The sequence below is a fragment of the Scatophagus argus genome, chromosome 19 (assembly GCF_020382885.2).
Source record: "Scatophagus argus isolate fScaArg1 chromosome 19, fScaArg1.pri, whole genome shotgun sequence".
Lineage (NCBI taxonomy): Eukaryota > Metazoa > Chordata > Actinopteri > Scatophagidae > Scatophagus > Scatophagus argus.
Window position 1 is genome coordinate 1,908,300 of NC_058511.1, and position 19,969 is coordinate 1,928,268.

A 19,969-nucleotide genomic window follows, 5' to 3' on the forward strand; every position below is an offset into this window, starting at 1 on the left:
TACAGGCTGCTGTACTGGACGCGTATGAGAAAATGGAATAATGAGGCTAAGACATTCTCTGTGTAAACACATCAGGTCAGCCGGTCAGTCAAGTGCAGCACTGTGGCCTCACAGCGTGAGCATCCTGGGTTTGATTCCCAGCAGGCCAGTTTGTGTGTTCAACAAAGTATATTAGGTAAATTCTCTGGACTGAGGCACTGACCTCAGGCTGGAGTTACTCCTAGTTTAGTTCTTTACAAGTCCATTTTCTTCAATTTTAGAACTAACTACAGTGATGGCGTATTGAGCTTGGAGGGCTGCCGAAACGTGGGTGACCTACAGTCAACACGTGCCTGAACGCATCCTGTGCAGACTGAAGCTGCTGCTGCTGTTCAGACTCGGTGAGAACCCAAACAGCGAAGCTGTGGCTTGAAGAGCTAAATAATGAGCCGAGAGAGGCTATGAAGCTCTCAGGTGATATTTCTCTCTCGCTCTGAGCGACCTCTTTCACGTCCTCATGGCGTCTTTAAATGCACTGTGATTACATACTGATTGTAGCTGCTTTAAACAAGACATTTAACTGCAGTAAATAACAGGAGACGTCTTGCATTCAAGGTGCGAGAACACAGTTTGTCATGTTAACATTAGAGCTGAGCATGTGTCCATCTATCCAGAAACAGAAACGGCACTGCACTCTTTCCCTGGTGGCGGTTCAGCGTTGCCGTGGCAACAGCATCACCTCTTTCCTCCTGCCTGCTGGAGATCTTTTTATAATGTCTATCAGCATCCTCTCTTTCTCTCCACTTTTAATCACTTCATTTTTATTTCAGTTTTTGCCTCGTTGGTATAGAACGCTATTTTTTATGGCCAAAAACTGAATTTACATGTCCATTAAGAACAATGCAGACAGCAGGAAATATTCAGCATGAACTGAGGTTTCTTCACTCAGTACAGCAGCTAATACTATCTAAATCTAAAGCAGCATGCAGACATAGTTAAATGACATTAAATTGTGCCTGCATTAGAACCGACGGGTCATGTTTACTCTCATCACAACCAGCCTGTCAATGCAATTAAATGTTCTGGGCACTATTCATACGTACTGTACGCACGTGTACATACACTGAAAGGTAAAAAGGGGCAGTGACTGGTGATATCATCAAACCAAAGTGTCAGTTGGGAAGATGCCATAAGTCATGGAAATAAGACCAATGAGTTTAGGTTTGAATCGTTGCTGACTTACTATTTATTTGTGGAATTCATTTATATATTTGACTATTTAACGACATGGCTGTTTCATAATTCTTATATACATATCATCAGAGACTTTGGGGATCCATCTTTGGATTCTGTGACAAGAAGTTTTGTTAATTTATGTAGTTAATCTTATGTAATGTATCTGCCAATGTCCCCAGAATCCGTTCAAACGTTGCCTGTTTTTCAGTTGTTTCGTTTCATCCCACACCATTTTTATTACGAAACGACAGTGGAATTTTACACACAAATAAATAAATGAATTTGTTCTATAATAAGTAATGTAATGAGAGCTGAATTTATCTTGCGTGGGGAACATTTGTCATAATGACTAAATATAAGTATAGTGTTTACAGGCTGCCTGCACTGTAGCCGGCCGTGACTCCCCCTCCAACCCGCATCGTCATCATAACACGGAAGCAGTAGACAGTCAGTGGGGAGCAGGACAGGCACACAGACAGGCAGGGAGGTGACAGACAGGTAAAAACGGGATTAAAGAGAAGCAGGGACAAAGTTAGGAGCGGGTGCAGAGAAACAAAGACACGCACGTAAAGAAAGACAGAGAGCGAGCATCATGGCGCTGATCCCCTCGCAGGTTCTCCGGGTCGCCATCCTGCTGTCTTACTTCTCCATCCTCTGCCACTACAAAGCGTTAGACATGCCGGCACACCAGACCTATGGAGGCAGCTGGAAGTTCCTGACCTTCATCGACCTGGTAGGCTTTAGCATTGCCATTTATTTCAACCCCAAACGCGTTTAGGTTAGTAGGCTGCAGGGTCGGAGCTTCGCGTTGGGATCAGATTTAATGATTATTCGGCGTTTCCGCCTCCCTGCCCTCGTTGTTCCGGTGTTTAATTCATCATTACCGGGTAAAGAGATTTTAAAACCTAAATGATTTGCACTGAATCGTGTCTGGATGGCGTTTGCAGCCCGCCAGCGTGGCTGAATGGTGGGCTCGCTGTGTTAGCGGCTGAACCGGAACAGGTGTTACGGTGCTGAATGCTACAGTCACAAACCTAAAACGGGAGCGCGCCGCGCGTACACATCCTTTTTTTCAACCCCCACAGACAGAGGCTGTGTAAAACTTATTAAATGATTAACTGTAGCACTCACCTTGATGAAAACTGTTCCGTGCCAGTTATAGCTGTCTCTTAGGAGATTATAGGCAGCAGGCTCATGTTTATCACTTGAAAGTCTAATTGGAAAATATCCCGCGTATTCTGTCCACATTCACTCTTGACATATGACGTTAAAAAGCCACCGACATGTGAGGACAGTGGACACGTCGTGGAGCACAAAGCAGGACAAAATTAAACCCGTGACAGTTCAGGAACACGCAGAAAATGAGAGTTAATATCCGACTTATATCCATTACACCCCGCAATCACATGTTCAGCTCTCAGCCAATCACATGAAAGATGATCACAATTTAAACCCTCCATTCATGTTGTCTTTATTTCAAAATAAGAGCGCCCTGTTGTTCAGGATAACAAAGGATAATAAAGATAGCATATGTAACATCTCTGTGAGTCTAAAAACAACTGGACCTTTGTTTTATATTTGGTTGAGATGAACCACATCAGCTGGATGAGAATAATCAGGATTACTTTAGCTTGTTAACAACGTGTTAGCCTGCTTTGGTTTGGACTGTTTGAAAAACAGGCCCAGATACCAAAAATCTTCAGTTAAGGAGGAGCAAATTTATGGACTCTGAAGTGAAATTAAATGAAGAACGTTATGCTTTGATGACCAGTGAACCTGGAAGAAGGCACAAACACACACAGCTCGCAGTGATCCCACACAATGCAGGCATACAAGCAATCACAAAGAGGGTGTCCTGTTAGGAGCTAATTCTGTTAGCCGGTCATTCACAAACAGCTACGACCGTTTTAGACAAACTGTGAAGGTTCAGCTGTCTCTCTCTGTGCTCACTTAGACTTCGTTTAGTTCCTGACTTGCTTTTTGCTGTATTTACTGTGGCTCACCTGTTCACCTGTTAGCGATGCTTTCAAAAGTTCAGCCTTGTCAGAGTGTTGAGAGCATGAAGCCGAGCAGCTGTCTGCACTTTGGCTTATTGTTTTAAGCCTCTTGCTGGAGTGGGACCATCAGAGAAAAAATGTTTTTTGGAGGAAACAAAACTTAATTATTACCAGGGATGTTTTGGCCTGTGATAGAAGAAAAAGGCACTTTCATTTTGTATTTTCAGAGTATGGCCTGTAAGGTGTGAATGAGAATAAAAACAGCAACAGTAACAATAACAGTCACGACAGTTATACTTAAAACTGCAGTATTAACTGGTCATCTGTAATAATGTATCTAAAATCTGGGTTGATAACAGGCCAAAAGGGCTAATAAACATGATCTTAATTAATTGTTGTTTTAAGGCAAAAATTTCCTCTACACGTGTGTGTGTGTGTGTGTGTGTGTGTGTGTGTGTGAGTGAGAGAGTGAGAGAGAGAGAGAGAGAGAGAGAGAGAGAGAAACAGCTGTGTCATATTTTCCACATTAGACTTCTCCTCCTGGTTAACTGTGCTGTTAAAGACATGTACACACCAGCAGCCAGGAAACACACACCTCTACAGCAGCTGGCTCTTAATCGTACTGTGAGAGTTTGTGTGTGTGTGTGTGTGTGTGTCACTGTACAAACACGTGCAACATGAAGCCCTGCAGATAAGTGCTTCACTGACACTGAAGCTCACGCACACGATCACTTTGAGATCCGTTTCACTAACGCTTTGATTGTGTGTGCATTGAGCCTCATCGCTAGCTGAGTTCTCATAGAAACACATTATTTATGTAGCAGGCAAGCTACTTCCGGCAGGTGTCGGACTGCTGTCTACGCATTTGTGTGTTAATAGGCAGACGTGCACAGAGGTTACAAGCAGCACACTCATCGAGCAGGGCACCAGCAAAGTGCCTCTTTATTCACACACAGCCGGAGGAGAGCTGACATCTGATAGCTTTAGAGCCTAAATGTCCAGCGTCCCCACATCCAGTGAGTGACACAGGATACTCCCAATGGGTGATTAGACAGGAGGAAGAATGATGAGGAGGGGAGGTGGCTGTGTGCAGCCTCTCCATCTTTCTGTGGTGGAGAAGGTCAGATCCATCGTTGTGAACATATTCATGAGTTTCATTATTGCGAATATGCTGCAGACAATTTCATGATCGTCTATGAACAGTAAATAAAATGAAGACCAGGACTTCCTGGTACATTCTGAAGCTATTATACAAAAAGAGCATGGGTACAGTTTGATGTGTACGTTGCCAGTTGGCTACAGCTAACGTTTGGGTCGCTTGTGGTGAATAAACACGAACTACAAAAGCGCTCCAGTGGTCTTATTTGTGCAAGAAACCGGTTCTCCAGCTGGCTGTGTTCTTACATGCTCATCTCAGATTGAAGCCAGTTGGAAACATCCCCCACCATCCCCTCTTTGAACTGTTTGTCACGTGAAAAGCCCTGAAAAGAGCTGAGCTGAAGTCTCTCGGCCTCTCTCTGCAGGTGATCCAGGCGGTGTTTTTCGGATTGTGTGTCCTGATCGATGTGTCCAGTCTGCTGACTAAAGGAGGCGACAGCAGGGAGCAGGAGCGGCAGCTGAGGAAGCTGATTGGCCTGAGGGACTGGATGATGGCTGTGCTGGCCTTCCCTGTTGGAGCGGTGAGGGGAAGGGGGGATGCAAACACACACACACACACACACACACAGTCGCCTGGGGAGAATCAGCCTGGCTTGACTTGTGATGCATTTGCAGTGTAATCATCTCTCTCTTTTGGTCTCTGAAGTGAAACTCAGATGTTGATTCAGGAGGCTTTTCCGCTCTGATGACACTCAAAAATTTGCCCTCATATTTGCTGCATGAAACAGTCGGCGTCGGACACCACGGAGGAATCCTTGTCCCACACACACTGATGGATTTTGAGGCTTCATGGCTGTCCTGTTAGCCTGAGGGCTCCTGCTCTCCTGCTGCCATCAGAGCAACGCTCTCGTGTTAACTGTAAACTTGATTCAGAGCAAATGAAAACACAGTGACAGCTCAGTCTGTGTCACTTTAATGTCTGCTTCAACAGTGGGACAGCTGAACACTGACAACACCTTGCTATTTGTCACTCACAAGCAAATAATTGCTAATGAAAATAATAAGCAGTTCTTTGTGAAGTTCAGGCTTAAAGTAGAGTGAGCTCAGTGTCCACGTACTGATCGGCATGTGCTGAGTCGAGTCGTCCTCTGTTGCTTCAGACAGTCAGACGGTGACCTCTGTCTGCTCCGCAGGCTGTTCTCACAACGCTGGCAGACTCTGCTCACATGGTCCTGCCTCACACACACACCACACACACACACACGCGCACACACACTCTCTCTCTCTTTCTCTCTCTCCCTCTCTCTATCTCTCTCTGTCTCTCTGTCTCTCTCTTTTATTCAGGATTTCTGCTGGCAAGGTGCCCCGTAGCCGCTGCACTCTTGCACTTGTATGGCTGCCTGACCCAAACATATCCTAGGTTTCAACACACACACACACACACACACACACACACACACACACACACACCTATAGAAGCAGTCAGCTGGCATGATGCCGTGTCTGTGTGAGTTGGGCACCGAGTTCAGTTTACACACAGTACAATAGACATGATTATCACCACAGCTAATGTCTGGAAACCGAGCCTGACTGATATGGAAAGAGTGTGTGTGTGCATGTGTCTGCATATGTGTGTGTAGCTGGGGTTATATGTATTGTATGCATGCACAAGTGTGCATGTGCATATATTACATGTGTACTTGCATGTATGTCCATATGGGCATCTCTTTGTTGTGTGGGGCAGGATGGAAACTGGGGGAAGAGTGTATGTATGCATGACACACAGCAACAGTGTGTGTGTGTGTGTGTGTGTGTTTCCTACCTCCACCAGCTTATTGAAAGCAGAGAACTTGCCGGACAGGGTTGGGCGGGGGGGGTTTAGGGGTGTTGGATCAGAGGCTTCGACCTGGAACCCAGATGACGGTCAGGTAATTCCACCCCCCGTCTTGCAGAACATGGTCTGGCCCAAGTCCAGACAGTGTGCTGGAGATACGTTAGGCTCAGAGTTTGTTAGCTTATGATGCCTTCAGGGGATGTGGGAGGAAAGGTGACCACAACAGCCGGGTGTATCATTTTGATGATCTGGATGCTCAGCTTGAGGCCCAGTGTGCCAGCAGAGAGAAATAACAAGACTTAACATCAGTAGACTTGCGAGTGGGCCTGCGAGGCTGCCAGGGTTCTGACGCATCAGATGTAACTCTGTTAGATGGCTGCAAAATGGAGGGACAGCGTTGGTCTTCACGATGGGCAGGGCAGAAAGAATAAAGTTTGGCCTAAGGGTGCTTTTTGTTATCTAATCAGCTGCAGTTGGACTTATCTCCAGCTTAGCTTTAGGGCCTGAATATGTGTAGCAGTTCTATTTATACCACTTTATTTAGTCCACTTGGAGGGCACAGTCCACCACGGCTTGTGGTGCAGTGCTGTGGCGGCCCTCAGGGGTCTTTGAGGGAGACCCAGAGGGGCGAGCAGCAAATTATTTCAGATTTCTCATGTATTTTTTTAACTTATGCATTTCTGGAAGCTTCAGTTTGTGTGCTTGTCAGTTGTGTGAGCTGCTGTGACACCACAGTCTCATCTGTGGATGAGATTTTACCTGCCCGGGAGCACACGTGGAAACTTTCTTCCTGCCAGCTTACGACCTCTGAATCCGAACATCCAAACAAAGCCGTGTGCGTACAGACTGTGAATCTTCAGATTCCACTGAGGCATAACAAGGTTTTTATTAAGGTCGTCAATGTCCTAGCAAAGCATGACTGCACTTTCAAAAGAGAAAAAGTATGCAGACACACTCGCACGGAGGTCGAGTGCATGTGAGGATTACTTCTGATCAACAGCAGCGGTTCAGTATCGTTGCTGTTGATGTTGTGTGTTTGTGCGGTGTGAGTGTTGTGTGAGGACTGCAGTGCGCCGTCCACTAACCGTTTGTCTCTGTCTCGCTCTAGTTTGTGGTGTTTACGTTCTGGACTCTCTACCTGTACGACAGAGACCTGGTCTACCCCAGACTACTGGACAACTTCATCCCTCAGTGGCTCAACCACGGCATGGTGAGTCGAACGCCCCACACTGATGACATCTGGTTAGTAAACAGCTGCATCTCCACTGTTGTTACCACCTCATCGTGATTAGACGCTCAGCTCACTTTCTGCCACTGTGGCGCTGAGCTAAAAAGGAGCTGTGGTAAAAACGTTAAACAAATACAGTAATTGCAGTCTGATAATAAGGGTTGAAAAAAATTCACTGGTAAAAATGAACATGTAAGATTGTGTCTATTTTTACTCATGTATGTGAAATATTTCTACGTATTTCTACCTGCTTAGTGCAGTTTTTGCAGGTCCTGTGCCTCCCCTCTGGACTGGGTTCCCCTCAGGACCCCCAGGGGGAGCTGGAGGATGTCTTTGGGGACTTAGCTCAGCCTGCTGTGGTCTAAGTGGTGCTAAACTGATTGATTAATATTAGAACAGTTCTAGTTGACAGGACATGTAAAATACGTCCTACTTGGATCATTAATCATGTCAGTGGATCATAAAGCACTTGATAAATCTTATCGGTGGGTGGAGCCTGTGGTGGTGAACCTCTGAGTCCGAGCCAGCAGCGGGTCGCTGGCTTTGATTGGCCATCATGAGGAAGTGGGTTTAATCTAATGTTTAGACAGCGACTGACACCCTGCACACATGCCAGCTGACTGATAACACCGTGAGCCGCGTGTGAGTTCAAATGAGCCTGGGAGATAACCAGAAAATGTTCCAGCACTCGGTCCGTGATATGCAAAACGTCGTCGTGACGCTTCCTCCTGTCCGAACAGCAGAGTGTGTTGTGTTGTGTTGTGTTGTAAAAAAACAAAAAAGAAAAGCTCACTCCCATCACACTACTTGAAGAGACAAAGACAGCGTGTGTCTGTTTGTGTCTCTTCCTCTACTCCAGAAGATGATGTAATAGCTGAGTGGTTGCTATGGCGCCATCGCCAAGGACCAAAACAACCAGAACTCCACCAGCCACCGTGTGTGTGCGCGCGCATGTGTGTGTGTGAGTGAGAGGGAGAGAGACTGAATCCATTCTTTTGTTGTAAATATTTTGCAGTATTCCATGGTATCAGTGTTGTTTGTCTATACAGGCTGCCACGGCAACCGATTCACCATTCCCATTGGAGGAGGGAGGGGCTGAGTGATGTAGAGCGAGGGAGAGGAAAAAGATGTGTTGTAAGAACTCTGTCACGCCCATAAAGTGGCGATTTTACCAACTTCACAGCCTTGTTATTGATCTGTTATTATCTATAGTTACTGGTAGCTAAGGTCTTGGCACGCATACAGAAAAGAGGAGCTTCTGTAGTTTCAGTTGTTCGGGTTTGGCCGTTGAGATGGACAGCTGAACTCACTCCTCATAAACGGCCTTTGATGGTTTCAATGGAAGCGGCTGTAAGACTGTGAAAATAATTTTTACAAGTTCAATCGTTATGATTCCAAATAAGGATGCACAGTGGAATGGATTTTTATATTGTTGGCTATCAAAAAATGATACGGAGATTAACGGAGCTGATGATACGAAGCCGAATTTCTTTCATTAACAAGCGCAGGATCGACACATTTAGGATGTTTCTAACGACTACTTTCGTAGGTGTGTAAAAATAACTCACACACACACACACACACACACACACACACACACACACACACATACAGGAGGTAGAGCAGGTCGTCTGTCAATCAGAAGGTCGGTGGTTCGGTCCCCTGCAGTCTGCAGGCCTAAGCGTCCTTGGACGAGATGCTCAGCCCCAAACTGCTCCACGTGGCTCGTCTGTTGGTGTGTGAGTGCTGACTTTGCATGGTGTCCTCTACACCGTGTGTGTGTGTGTGTGTGTGTGTGTGTGAGAGAGAGAGAGAATCCCGGCTTATGTTGTAAAGCGTTTTGAGGGACGAGTGAAACAACGTGATGTTTTGCAAAAAAAAAACCCCAAACAACCCCAAAAACCTTTATTGTCAAGCATAGAAAACGGAATACTTTGTGTATTAGTCAGTTTGTTGTTAAAGTTTGGTGGTTGATCTGCGAATGAGTGCATGTTTGAATAAGCTGATCGGCAAACACAAAGCAAAGCGTGCTTACTTAAAGAGAAATAAACAGCTTAACGTAGCAGAACTCACTTATTTGTTATTTCCTGCAGCAGACAGTACATAAATAAATGTGTGCTTTGGGTGTTGAACCTCAAGATGTTCAGACGGCTTCGACGTGGAAGAAGAGCCAGATCTCCTGACAAAGTGGTGCTTCCTCTGTGAAATGATGCGACTCGGCTGTGGGACGTCCTGTTCAGCGTCGGTTGCTAAGAGAACAACACAAATCAAAACAAAACTTGGACTGTAACCTGCTGTTTGTGACAATCATCAGCGAGGATCAGTGTCTGAATGTGTGTGTGTGTGTGTGTGTGTGTGTGTGTTACTCTTGTAGTTCCACTTCTTAAAGACAAACCCTCACTCACAGCGTGAGAGTCTGACGCCGTTGACCTGTGACACACACACACAATTTCTCTCTGTAGTTTTGTTTTAAAAGCTCTGCTGGTCTTGGATCAGCTGTTTGTTAACGTGGTGAATCATTGACACACACACACAGACCTGGGATCAGCACTTAACCTTTGTCTCTCAGCTCTGTTTGCATTATCATCACTCGGCGTGTGTTTGTGTCAGTGTGACAGCTCGTGTTATTTTTACCTTTCAGGCATTTAGTGACTCACGCAGATTGAAGTGATTATTATTCATCCACCAAACAACAAATAGTAAACAAATTCCTGAGGTCGTCCATGATGCTCTTTATGTAATGTCAGTATCAGCTAAAGTGCCAACTAACTCAAAGCTGATGTCTTTACTCAGAGCAAATTAGACCATGGCAGAAATAAGTGACTACATGCGGTTTTTCTGCAGGTTTTCTGTTAATGTTTTAGGGCAGGTTTTCCTCTTCACTGATCACAGAAAGTTTATATTGGACCAGTCCCGAACCCGCCGTGTTGACTGAGTTTCTCCTCCGGGTCCAGTTTTTCAGCCCAGTACAGTCTGAGAGTTTAACAGATCTGGTCACGATATTTTGGCTGCCAGTGTTGTATATGAGCACTTGACTTAAGCAAACATATTGAATAAAGATCCAGTAAAATTTGCTCAGTTCTAAAACAAACTGATATGTGGCACACAAGAGGTATTAAAATTGAAAAAGTTGTTAGTGTTCTCGTGTGGGCAAACCTTTCTTTGGAGACGCCATTTCTTTCATGTACACATCAGCCTTGAGCCCCAGACATATGAAGCCAGCATTTGTTTGGGCCAAAAAGTTCCACCTGAACACACAGCTGAGACTACAACAGGTGTTCTGCACCTGCATGAGGGGAAACAACCCATCACCAGCAGGTGGCGGTAGTCTGTGTTTGCAGTTCAAAAGGGAGGCTCTAAGACGAAGCTGAACAGCCAATCAGAGCGATTCCAACCCACTGACGGGCTCAACGTGCTCAGTCAGTTGAAAAGTCGCTGATGAGCTGATTAACGCTAAAATTGCGGGACACGGACGCAAAAACTGGGGCCACAGACGCTCGCCGATGGCCCAACTGGTTTGTCACGGCCATTAAAGTTCAGTGTTACAACAAAAACAGAAGGACATGATTGTTAATAATTAATTTGTAAAAAGAAATGCGGCCTCATGTGATTGGAAAAATGTGACTGATGATCGTAATGCTGTAATGCTGGAAGTCTGTGCCTGCTGGTGCTGCTGCAGGGTCAGACATGAAGGAAAGTGGGACATTATTGTCCCTCTGTGACACGATAAGCTCCTTAAGTCAGAAAACTGTTCAGTAAAATGTCAACAGGAGACTTTTTGTTTGATTTTCAGGGTTCAAGTGGAGTTCAGTTGAAAAAAGAGAACAAGAGAGAAAAGCCTTCAGTCAGTGCAGCGACTCAGCGCCGAGCATCAGCTGCTGCTCTTTGACCTGTTCAGCTCTGCCGCCTTTGACTTTGCAGGTCTGGTTTCCTGCTCTTCTTCGGTTTCTTGCCTCGTCACATTCTTTTTCTCCAGATGTTGTTTTTGTTTTGGGTTTTTTTTAATCCTTTGATTTTTGGTGTAAAGCCCGCAACTTTCAGGTCACATCCTCCAAATCTATTTACGATGCAATTTTCTTAGGACGTTTGACCGGGCGGACCGGCCCTCAGACATGTGACCCCGCCCACCCCCAGCTGTGTATCGCTGCGTGAAATGGTTTGTCCTGTTTTTAGCCCGAGACCACAGGATCGAACCGGCGCTGTTTGCCGAAGAGGGGGGATTTTCCACCGAGGCAGAGAGCTGGCTACTCGAGCGAAACCGCAAACCTCGGGGTGGGGGGGGTATGTGGAGACAGAGACAGAGAGCAAGAGAGAGGACAACAAAGAGAGAGACCTAGAAACAAAAATAGAGAGAGAGAGAGCGAGAGGGACAAGTGAGAATAAAGGGAGTATTATTTACGAGCGGCGAGTCCTCTCAGCAGAGACTAAACTTAAACACGACCGAGAGACTGGAATTCCACTGAGGCACACTGGGTAAAAGTGCAGCGTCAGGGTGTGTGTGTGTGTGTGTGTGTGTGTGTGTGTGTGTGTGTGTACAGTATAATGATGGGAGGGAAACCTAGAATTTAAGACCCCAGGAGAGAGCTTTTCTGTCCCCCTCAGAGATGTTGTTCCTCTTGTTAGTTTGCACATATTTGGTGTCTTCGGTCTGACTTTTCCAGATCCTCAGAGGGAGGCCTGAGAAGCTGATTGGTTAAAGTAAGCACAGTGCTGTGCTGTGCTGTGCTGTGCTGTGCTGTGCTGTGCTGTGCTGTGCTGTGCTGTGCTGCACACAAAGCCCTCTGCTGTATCGAATACACCCGTGTTTGATTTTCCTGTTCAGTCCATTCTAAACAGGCGGGAACTGAGAAACTGCCACTGGACGTCTTGTAACTATGAAGCACATAAATGACAAGTGAATCCCCCACAGCTCTTAGAGGAGGTGCACCACCTTGCATCCACCAACATCAGAAGACATCATTACAGTGTATGAAATGTAAAACCAGGTTCGTTAAGGTCCAGGGGAAAACGAACATGCAAGTTGAAAGGCATCGCAGCCGGAGCAGCTGCTGTGCCGAGGCTTTAATGTGACAGAATAACAGTCTGACCCGACACCTCGGATGCTACGTCTGCGTGGTGCTGCGGTGCTGATATTGAGTGAAATCTAATGCTGGACTGCCGTGTAAAGCAAACCTCATGACGCCGCTTGTCTCAAGAATAAATCCAGCTTTAAAGGACTTGTTAAAGTTGCCGATGCATGCAAATTTAGTGCTCAAACATTTGAAGTAAGCTGAGAAACCGGTGAAGGCGTGTCGCCTCCGGGTGGACAAATCTGAAGGAGAGAAGAACCAGTTTCATCCAAAATGTGACTGGTTTTAATAAACTAACACATAACCAAACGTGCCTTCACACTGAGGCAGCGTTTACACCTTCTGTAGCCCAGCAGCACCAAACCAAACACTCTTCCATCACTTCCAGCCAATCTGGGAATAATTAACAGATGGAGGAATCAAGACTCCCGGTGGTTGTTTTTCTCATCGTAACATAACGACGCCGACCGGCGCAACTGCTGGAGACAGAAGAGTTCAGCGGTCTGACTTCTCCCAGAGTGAACACACACACCCAGACACACTCACACACACTCACACACACACACACACACACACACACACACACACACACACACACTCACACACTGATCTACAGCTGTTCTCCTCAGAGTGCAAATGAGGTAAGAGGTCTCAGCTCTGCTGAGACAGATCCGCCTGTTGTATGGTGTGTGTGTGTGTGTGTGTGTGTGTGTGGGAGCGCCCTCCAGTGGACAGAGACAGCAGCTCATATGAAGTGAGACCAGTTGAGCCTACACTGAGGACATTGATTGATTTTATGTCTGATGTTTGATTCCTGGTAGAGAGTTTGTTTGCTGCTGTTTAAAGACAACTCGTGTGTGTGTGTGTGTGTGTGTGTGTGTGTGGGTGTGGGTGTGTATGTGGCCATGTGTGTGTGTGTGTGTGTGTGTGTGGGTGAGAATCGGCATGTGCCAGGACCTCCATTAAATGAGCTTGTGTGTTTGTGTGATCCATCCAAACAAATACACACACACATATGCTGTCTATAGAGATGAATGAATCATTAAAAGGGAACAAGCTGAGATCCACTAACCTGAGGATAAAAATGCTTTTCAGGCAGAGGAGCCCTTTGAGGTGCGAGTGCTGTCTGAAATCGCAAATAAAGATGGCCGACGCGTCTCCACTTCCTCCCACTGTACAAAGGCCAAGATAGGCCTGATACAAGCACTTCCATCTTGTTCTGGCTTGTAGTAAAACCAGAATCCTGGTTCCTAAACAGTTTTTTGTTTGTTTCTGTAACACTCCGTTTATTCTCTTCACCACCTCCCTTCATCATCTTCCTCAGCACACCACTGTTCTCCCTTTCATCATCATCGAGATGCGGACCACCCACCATCGGTATCCCAGCAGGTCGTGGGGCCTGGCGGCGGTCTGCTGCTTCGGCGTGGGATACATCCTCTGGTACCCAAATGTGTTCTTCTTTCCAACACTCAATGAACGCACCCTGTTAGAAGTTCAGTGAGTGGTTCAGGTGCATTTAGTAATGTGGGATAATCGGGGTGTTTAGATGTGGTTGAGGTTAGTTTGTGTTATTTGAACCTGGTTTAGAGTGTTTAAACGAGAAGGTGAGTTCACTGAGGTTACATGTTATTAAAGTTTGGTTTGGTCAGTGTTGTTTTGGCTCACATGATTTGTGTTTGGTTTAATTCGGGTTTATCACCTCTAAGGTCCAGCTTGTCTTTGCTAGTTTAAGCTTAATTTAATTAAACTGCAGTTTAAATCAGGTTTATCATCATATCACAACCGCACCATATACATAAATGAATTCATTTTTACTACTTTTGTTCTGAAATATAAATGCATATTATTTTAAAGTGTGTGTGTCCCCGCCCGCTCAGGACGTGTTGGGTGCATCAGGTGACAGGTGTGTGGGTGTACCCGGTGCTGGAGCGCATCACCCCGCTGGCTCGAGTCGTCTTCTTCAGCGCGATGACCGTCGTGATCTGTGTTTTGTACGTACTGGGAGAAATCCTCAACAGCTACATCTGGGACCAGCCACACACAGGTACGCAACGCACACACACAGCAGGTAGCTCAGCACACACACCAGAGAGAGAGAGAGAAAATCTGTGTATTTAACTTTGTAGACAAAAAGTCTGCAGTCTTTGTTTTCAACACACACACACACGCACATTACAAAGTCTGCTCTCTTTTCTCTTTGTTTCTTCCTCTCAGAAAAGGTCAAAGGTGAGTGATCTTCTCTCGACTGTGCGGGACAGAAGAGGACGAGTGGAGCCCCGCCCGCCTGGGACAGCACAGGAGCCAAAAACAAGCGACCTCTCGGGAAATGGAAAAGACCTTTGAACTTTACCCAAAACAACAACACAGAAGAAGACAGAAAAGTCGTCAGTTAAATGGAGGTCAAACTCCAAACTTCTGTTGTTTGTTTTGTTTATTTCAGACTTTTTTGTTTGTTTGTTTCATGACAAAAACTAAGCAACTGGGCTGCATCTGGCTTTGGTCAGTAGGAAAAACGCACAAACATACAACACTGGCACACAAACACATACAACATGCACACAGGGACAGAAACACACAAACAGTTTCCTGTAACCTGTTGATTCCTTCATAAGCTGCTATGAAACTACTGAACATCAGTCACGTTTTGAACAACATTATTATTCATCTCCTGACTTACGTGTATGGAATGAGCTCGTTGTTGGTCCAAAATCAATAAAGTTTGAGTGGAAAAAACTTCATGTTAGTCCAGCTTGAATGCTGACTTTGGTCTCCTACCTGAAGTGGGTCCATGTGGACTCACTGTGTCGGGTCGGAGACCAGGACCCCACAGACCCTGACGACCAGCTGCTGCCTCGTTCATGTACACGTACGCGTTTCATTCCTGCTCCGGCACCGAGCAGAGGGGTGGAGATAGCGGATGTGCTCTATAGCAGAAGACGATCTGTTAAAAGTTGTACTGATAGCGTAAACTTCCTGTCTTCTAAGTGGGCGTGGTCACCTCTTGTCCCCCGTCCCCATTGGACATTTTGAACACTAACACATTACAGTTGTTTCCATCTAAAAACAAGTTATTTTAAAAACGTTAATAAGGTTTGAGGCTTTTAAAAAATAATGAGGTGCAAAATGAGGCAAAAGAATCATCCATAATCTGAACCTGACACGTGTTGATCGGAAAATTGTTGCCCTTCGCTTTAAACCAAAGTGTCTCCAGTGGGTTTCTTGGTATTTGGACTGTAAAGGTTACCAGAGCAAAACCACACGACACAACACTTCCTGTCGAAACAAACACCCACCCCACCCGTCTGCTTCCTCCTCAGATGAAAACAAACCCCCCCACCTGTTTAGTTTTGAAATAATAAGATCTAAACTCCTTAATTTTTCTGTGACAGTGTTGTTCTTTCACCTTTACACAACATGACATCTCATACTACACCTTTTCTTTTGGCAGGTTGACTGTGTGTGTGTGCGTGTGTGTGTGTGTGCGTGACTCTTACTGTCACTTTGGAGAGGAGAGTTTGACACAACATACTCTGTTCATTAGCGCCTATCAGCTAACTCTGCACTGCTGTGTGTGTGTGTGTGTGTGTGTGCGTGCGTGCGTGTGTGCTCTTCAGTAACGCGTCAACTCCTCCAGTCTGAGGTGACACATTAAAACGTTCTGGAATATTCTGCTCTGCATTCATTTGCATACATTTACATGCTAACGAGCAGAGAGGAGCTGGACGCCGAGTTTCAGACGGCAAAAAAAACCTCAAAACAAAACACTTTCTTATCACAGATTTAACCGCATTTAGAAAGTAAAAAGAAATTAAACGTTCATGCGAATGCACGTGTGGAAGAAAGGTGGCGAGTGTGTCCGTGTGAAGAGGAAGTAGAAAAAGGGTTAAAGGAAGAGACTGATACGGTGAAACGCAGGAAGGAAAGGAGGGAAGGAAGGGGACAAAAACTGCTGAGGAACCACTGATGTGAGAAAGAGAGAACAGGAAAGAAATGAGAAGGAAAGAAGACAGGAGGGGAGGAAGGAAGGAAGGAAGGAAGGAAGGACAGAGGGTAAGAGAACGGGGAGTGGAAAAGGGGTGAAAACAGAAACATGAGCAGAACAGAAGTGGAGGAAGAACAAAACAGGAAGTGTGTGGGAGCTGTAAAGGAAGTGTGAAATGAAGATGAGAAGGAAGGAAACAAAAAAGGGAAGAAGGGAGGAAGTATGTAAGAAGATAAATTAAGATGGGCCACTGAACGATGAAAAGAGAAAAAAGGAAAACGTGAAGAAAAAAGACAAGAAGAAGGAGGACGGAAGCAGAGAGGGAAGCTGTGAAAGAAAAACCACGTGAGAAATGACCAGAAGTAGGAAGGGAACATACAGGAAGGAAGGAAGGAAGGAAGGAAGGAAAGAAGGAAGGAAGGAAGTTGACAGCCGCTAAAAGAAGCAAGGAAGAAGAGAGGAAGGAAGTGGTGAAAAGCAGAGCAAACTGAATGCAAAAGGAAAGAAAAGCGTGTGAAAGACAAAATCTCCCCTTCGCCTGGAGTGGAAAAATAACACAGCAGGACACCTGAAACACACACACACACACACACACTCACACTCCTCCTGCAAGCATCTACACACATTTTTTTTCTTCTCCCAGCTGCAGATACTGTGAGAACACACACGCACACACTGCAGCAGCATGTGTGTGTCTGGGAGGAAGTGAAACAACCGAGCCTGAATTGTGTCACTGTGTGTGTATGTGTTAAGATCGGTACGAAGATTATGGCTGTTGAGGAGCACAGCCAGTCACACACACACACGCACACAGGAAGTGGTGCGTTTTCAGTTTAAGAACAAACTGAGCTGTGTGTTTGTGAGCTGCAAAATTCAACATGGCTGACGGGCAAAGAGAACATCATGGACACAAAACTCAACATGAAACTGAATGAAAGTCCCTGCTGAACATCTGCACCTCCTGTTTGAAATTCACTGTCACGTGCTGAACAAAACGATGGTCAGCACCGTCGCCTCACAGCAAGAGGGTTCCAGGTTCGAATCCCGGTCTGGGCCCTTCTGCGTGGAGTTTACATGTTCTCCCTGCGTGGGTTTTCTCCGGGTTCTCCGGCTTCCTCCCACAGTCCCAAAAACATGCACATCAGGTTAACTGGCTGCTCTAAATTGCCCCGAGGTGTGAGTGTGAGAGTGTGTGGTTGTCTGTCTTTGTGTGTCGGCCCTGGCGACTGACTGGCGTCCAGTCCCGGCTGAATCCCGCCTCTCGCCCGCAGTCAGCTGGGACAGGCTCCAGCCCCCGAATGAATGAATGTCACTCGAATGCGACAACAGTGTGAAGTTAAAGCACATTTCTTAATATAAAGAAAGCTGGCCTGCTGCGCCCCCTGCTGGCAGAAAGACTGAGAAGCAACTAATGTGCAAAGAAATCAATTTGCAACACACAGAAGATAATTATAATGTCATTTATTACATTACAAAAAGGTTAAAACAAGCGGTATGAGCACTTTGTCCAAGTCTCAGTCCTTCCTTGTTTTGGGTTTTGGGGCTGAAACACACACAAGGTAAAAAAAATACTGTTAGAGAAAGAAAAAGATGGGAAGAGAAAGGCAAAGTTAGGTGGAAAGAAAGAATAAAAAGGCTAAAGGAGAATAAAAGAAATGAGTTTTCCTGTGGACTGGCATAAAAAACTGAAACCTGAAAAGAAAAGATGATGGAGTAGAAGATGTGGATAAAAGGAGGAAAAGATCAAAAACAAGATGAAAAGAGATGAGAAAAGAGAGGATGAAAGAGGAGAAACAAAAGACAAAATCTGATCACCGTTTGGATTCTCCTGTTTGTAGAAAGTCTTCAGCATCTCTACAGCTTCTTCTGCTCTGTGACCTGAACAACACTGAACACACACACACACACACACACACACACACACAGTCAAGTACACCACGAGGCCAGAAGTATGCGATATCTAAAACAAGTTGCCTTAATGCTCACAAATATCAATACACAAGCACAGTGCAGTCCTCTCCAAGGACAACACACACACACACACACACACACACACACACACACACACACACACACACACAGGAAAAAGCAGACCTTGAATGCAGTCCCAGTCTGAGATAAGTTTGCAGAGGAAACGTCCAGGACTGAACCGCAGCCTCCAAATCGCTCGTTCCTGCAGCCGTACACGACCAGAGGGATGTCTGACTGCTGATAAAGGAACAACAGCTGTCAACACACACACACACACACACACACACAGGCTGGTGCAGGATACTGAGCAGGCGCAAGGCTGCTGCACACATGATGCACGGCTCCACAGTGACGTACAGGGCCGTCCGCTCGCAGACGCTGCTCACATCCAGGCTGCTGCAGCGACACCAGTCCAGGAGCTGGTCCAGGGCCACCATCTCAGCATGGCGAGTGGCCTAACGCACACACACATGCGCACACACACACACACAGATATGTTATGCAAAACTTAGGTTTTGTGTTCCCTTTGAGTCACATACACCGAATGCCAAACTCCCTTTGAAAATTAAGGGTTTTAAGAGATGAAGGTTTAGCTCCAGCAAACAACAGAGACACAATAACAAATATTCTCCCCATAAACCTTAATGTGAAGCTCACTGAGATTAGCTGTGATTTAATGTGCTATGGAAGTAAGATTGCATCGCTGCAAACTGTCAGCCATACTTTAAGTTATTGTGTGGCTTGGTGTCTACGCGTTCTTCACAGACGCGTTGAAGCAAAACAACGACATCATCGATTAATTCTGCATGGGACTCAATCTCAAGATTCTGCCATAAAAACAGAAAACGGCTGGAGTTTGTCCCACAGCACATTCTTCCGTTACTCGTACGTTTTTGGACTCGTTGACTTCATTCCGTCCCTTGCCCACGACTTCATCGTTGTAGACCATCAGACATCCAACAGGCACCTCTCCGTTGTCCAGAGCATTTTTGGCCTGCAGCAACACATTTTAAGGAGATCAAAAATGTAATATGTCGAAATCGTTAACTGAAACACACTGGAGCTCTCCACAGGGAACAAGGTGTGTGTAATAGCATTCGTTAAGCGAATGACTGATTATTACATCGATCACTCACCATGTCAAAGGCGCTGTCCATCCACTTGTCGATTTCCTCATGACTCGGGTGGAAATCAGCTTTACTGCCCTCCTCTGTTCCCATTTGAACAGGCGCTACTTAACTCAACTTAACAAAAGTCATACTGTCCACATATGATGAGTGTTTGTAGCTTAGATCTGCACATTTTGGTTCCAGTTTCCTCCGTTTACATTCCACGCTTTTGCGCCGGTGGGGGAAGATATTAGTGGACGGACCAGATCCAGACATGACCAATCGAACTCCCCGACGGCATCGCACGCCCTCACATCCATGTCGATGTTTTCGGTGCGTCAAGTTGGCTACAATTGGGCTGCATGAAAACCGGAAGTTAATGGATTTTGCGTACAATGTTCTTTATTTGACTGACTGATTTATGTTCTATTTAATCTAATGTGCTGTAAGGATGTGACTGTACCAG

General features: G+C 45.7%; 3 protein-coding genes across 5 annotated transcripts in view; 1 reads left to right on the plus strand and 2 right to left on the minus strand.

Annotated features, from left to right (window-relative positions):
- hivep2a (HIVEP zinc finger 2a) overlaps positions 1-3,332 on the minus strand; it is a 95,712-nt gene extending 92,380 nt beyond the window's left edge. Inside the window, exon 1 of one of the 2 annotated variants that reach the window (XM_046373019.1) lies at positions 3,219-3,332. The gene's annotated coding sequence lies outside the window, so the exon portion shown is untranslated. Of the gene's footprint in view, positions 1-2,346; positions 3,113-3,218 lie in introns of those variants that run through there. The other variant, XM_046373018.1, reaches the window with a different exon arrangement.
- On the plus strand, positions 1,614-14,743 carry aig1 (androgen-induced 1 (H. sapiens)). Of its 2 annotated transcripts, XM_046373021.1 has the most exons (6): positions 1,622-1,948; positions 4,736-4,891; positions 7,253-7,354; positions 13,766-13,881; positions 14,319-14,485; positions 14,656-14,743. In XM_046373021.1, exons 1-6 carry the CDS (start codon positions 1,808-1,810, stop codon positions 14,673-14,675), a joined length of 702 nt encoding a protein of 233 aa, XP_046228977.1. In that variant the 5' UTR covers positions 1,622-1,807; the 3' UTR covers positions 14,676-14,743. The 2 variants fall into 2 exon arrangements, with proteins under 2 accessions (XP_046228978.1, XP_046228977.1); XM_046373022.1 differs by lacking the exon at positions 4,736-4,891 and having other exon boundaries at positions 1,614-1,948.
- A 3,124-nt stretch (positions 14,744-17,867) lies between these two features.
- Positions 17,868-19,807, minus strand: adat2 (adenosine deaminase tRNA specific 2). Its single transcript, XM_046373023.1, has 6 exons — positions 19,531-19,807; positions 19,284-19,388; positions 18,699-18,849; positions 18,518-18,624; positions 18,239-18,311; positions 17,868-17,966 (listed from the first exon to the last, which is right to left on the minus strand). The coding sequence occupies exons 1-6, from the start codon at positions 19,612-19,614 to the stop codon at positions 17,938-17,940; spliced, it is 549 nt and encodes a 182-aa protein (XP_046228979.1). The 5' UTR covers positions 19,615-19,807; the 3' UTR covers positions 17,868-17,937.
- Between the last annotated feature and the right edge of the window lie 162 nt (positions 19,808-19,969).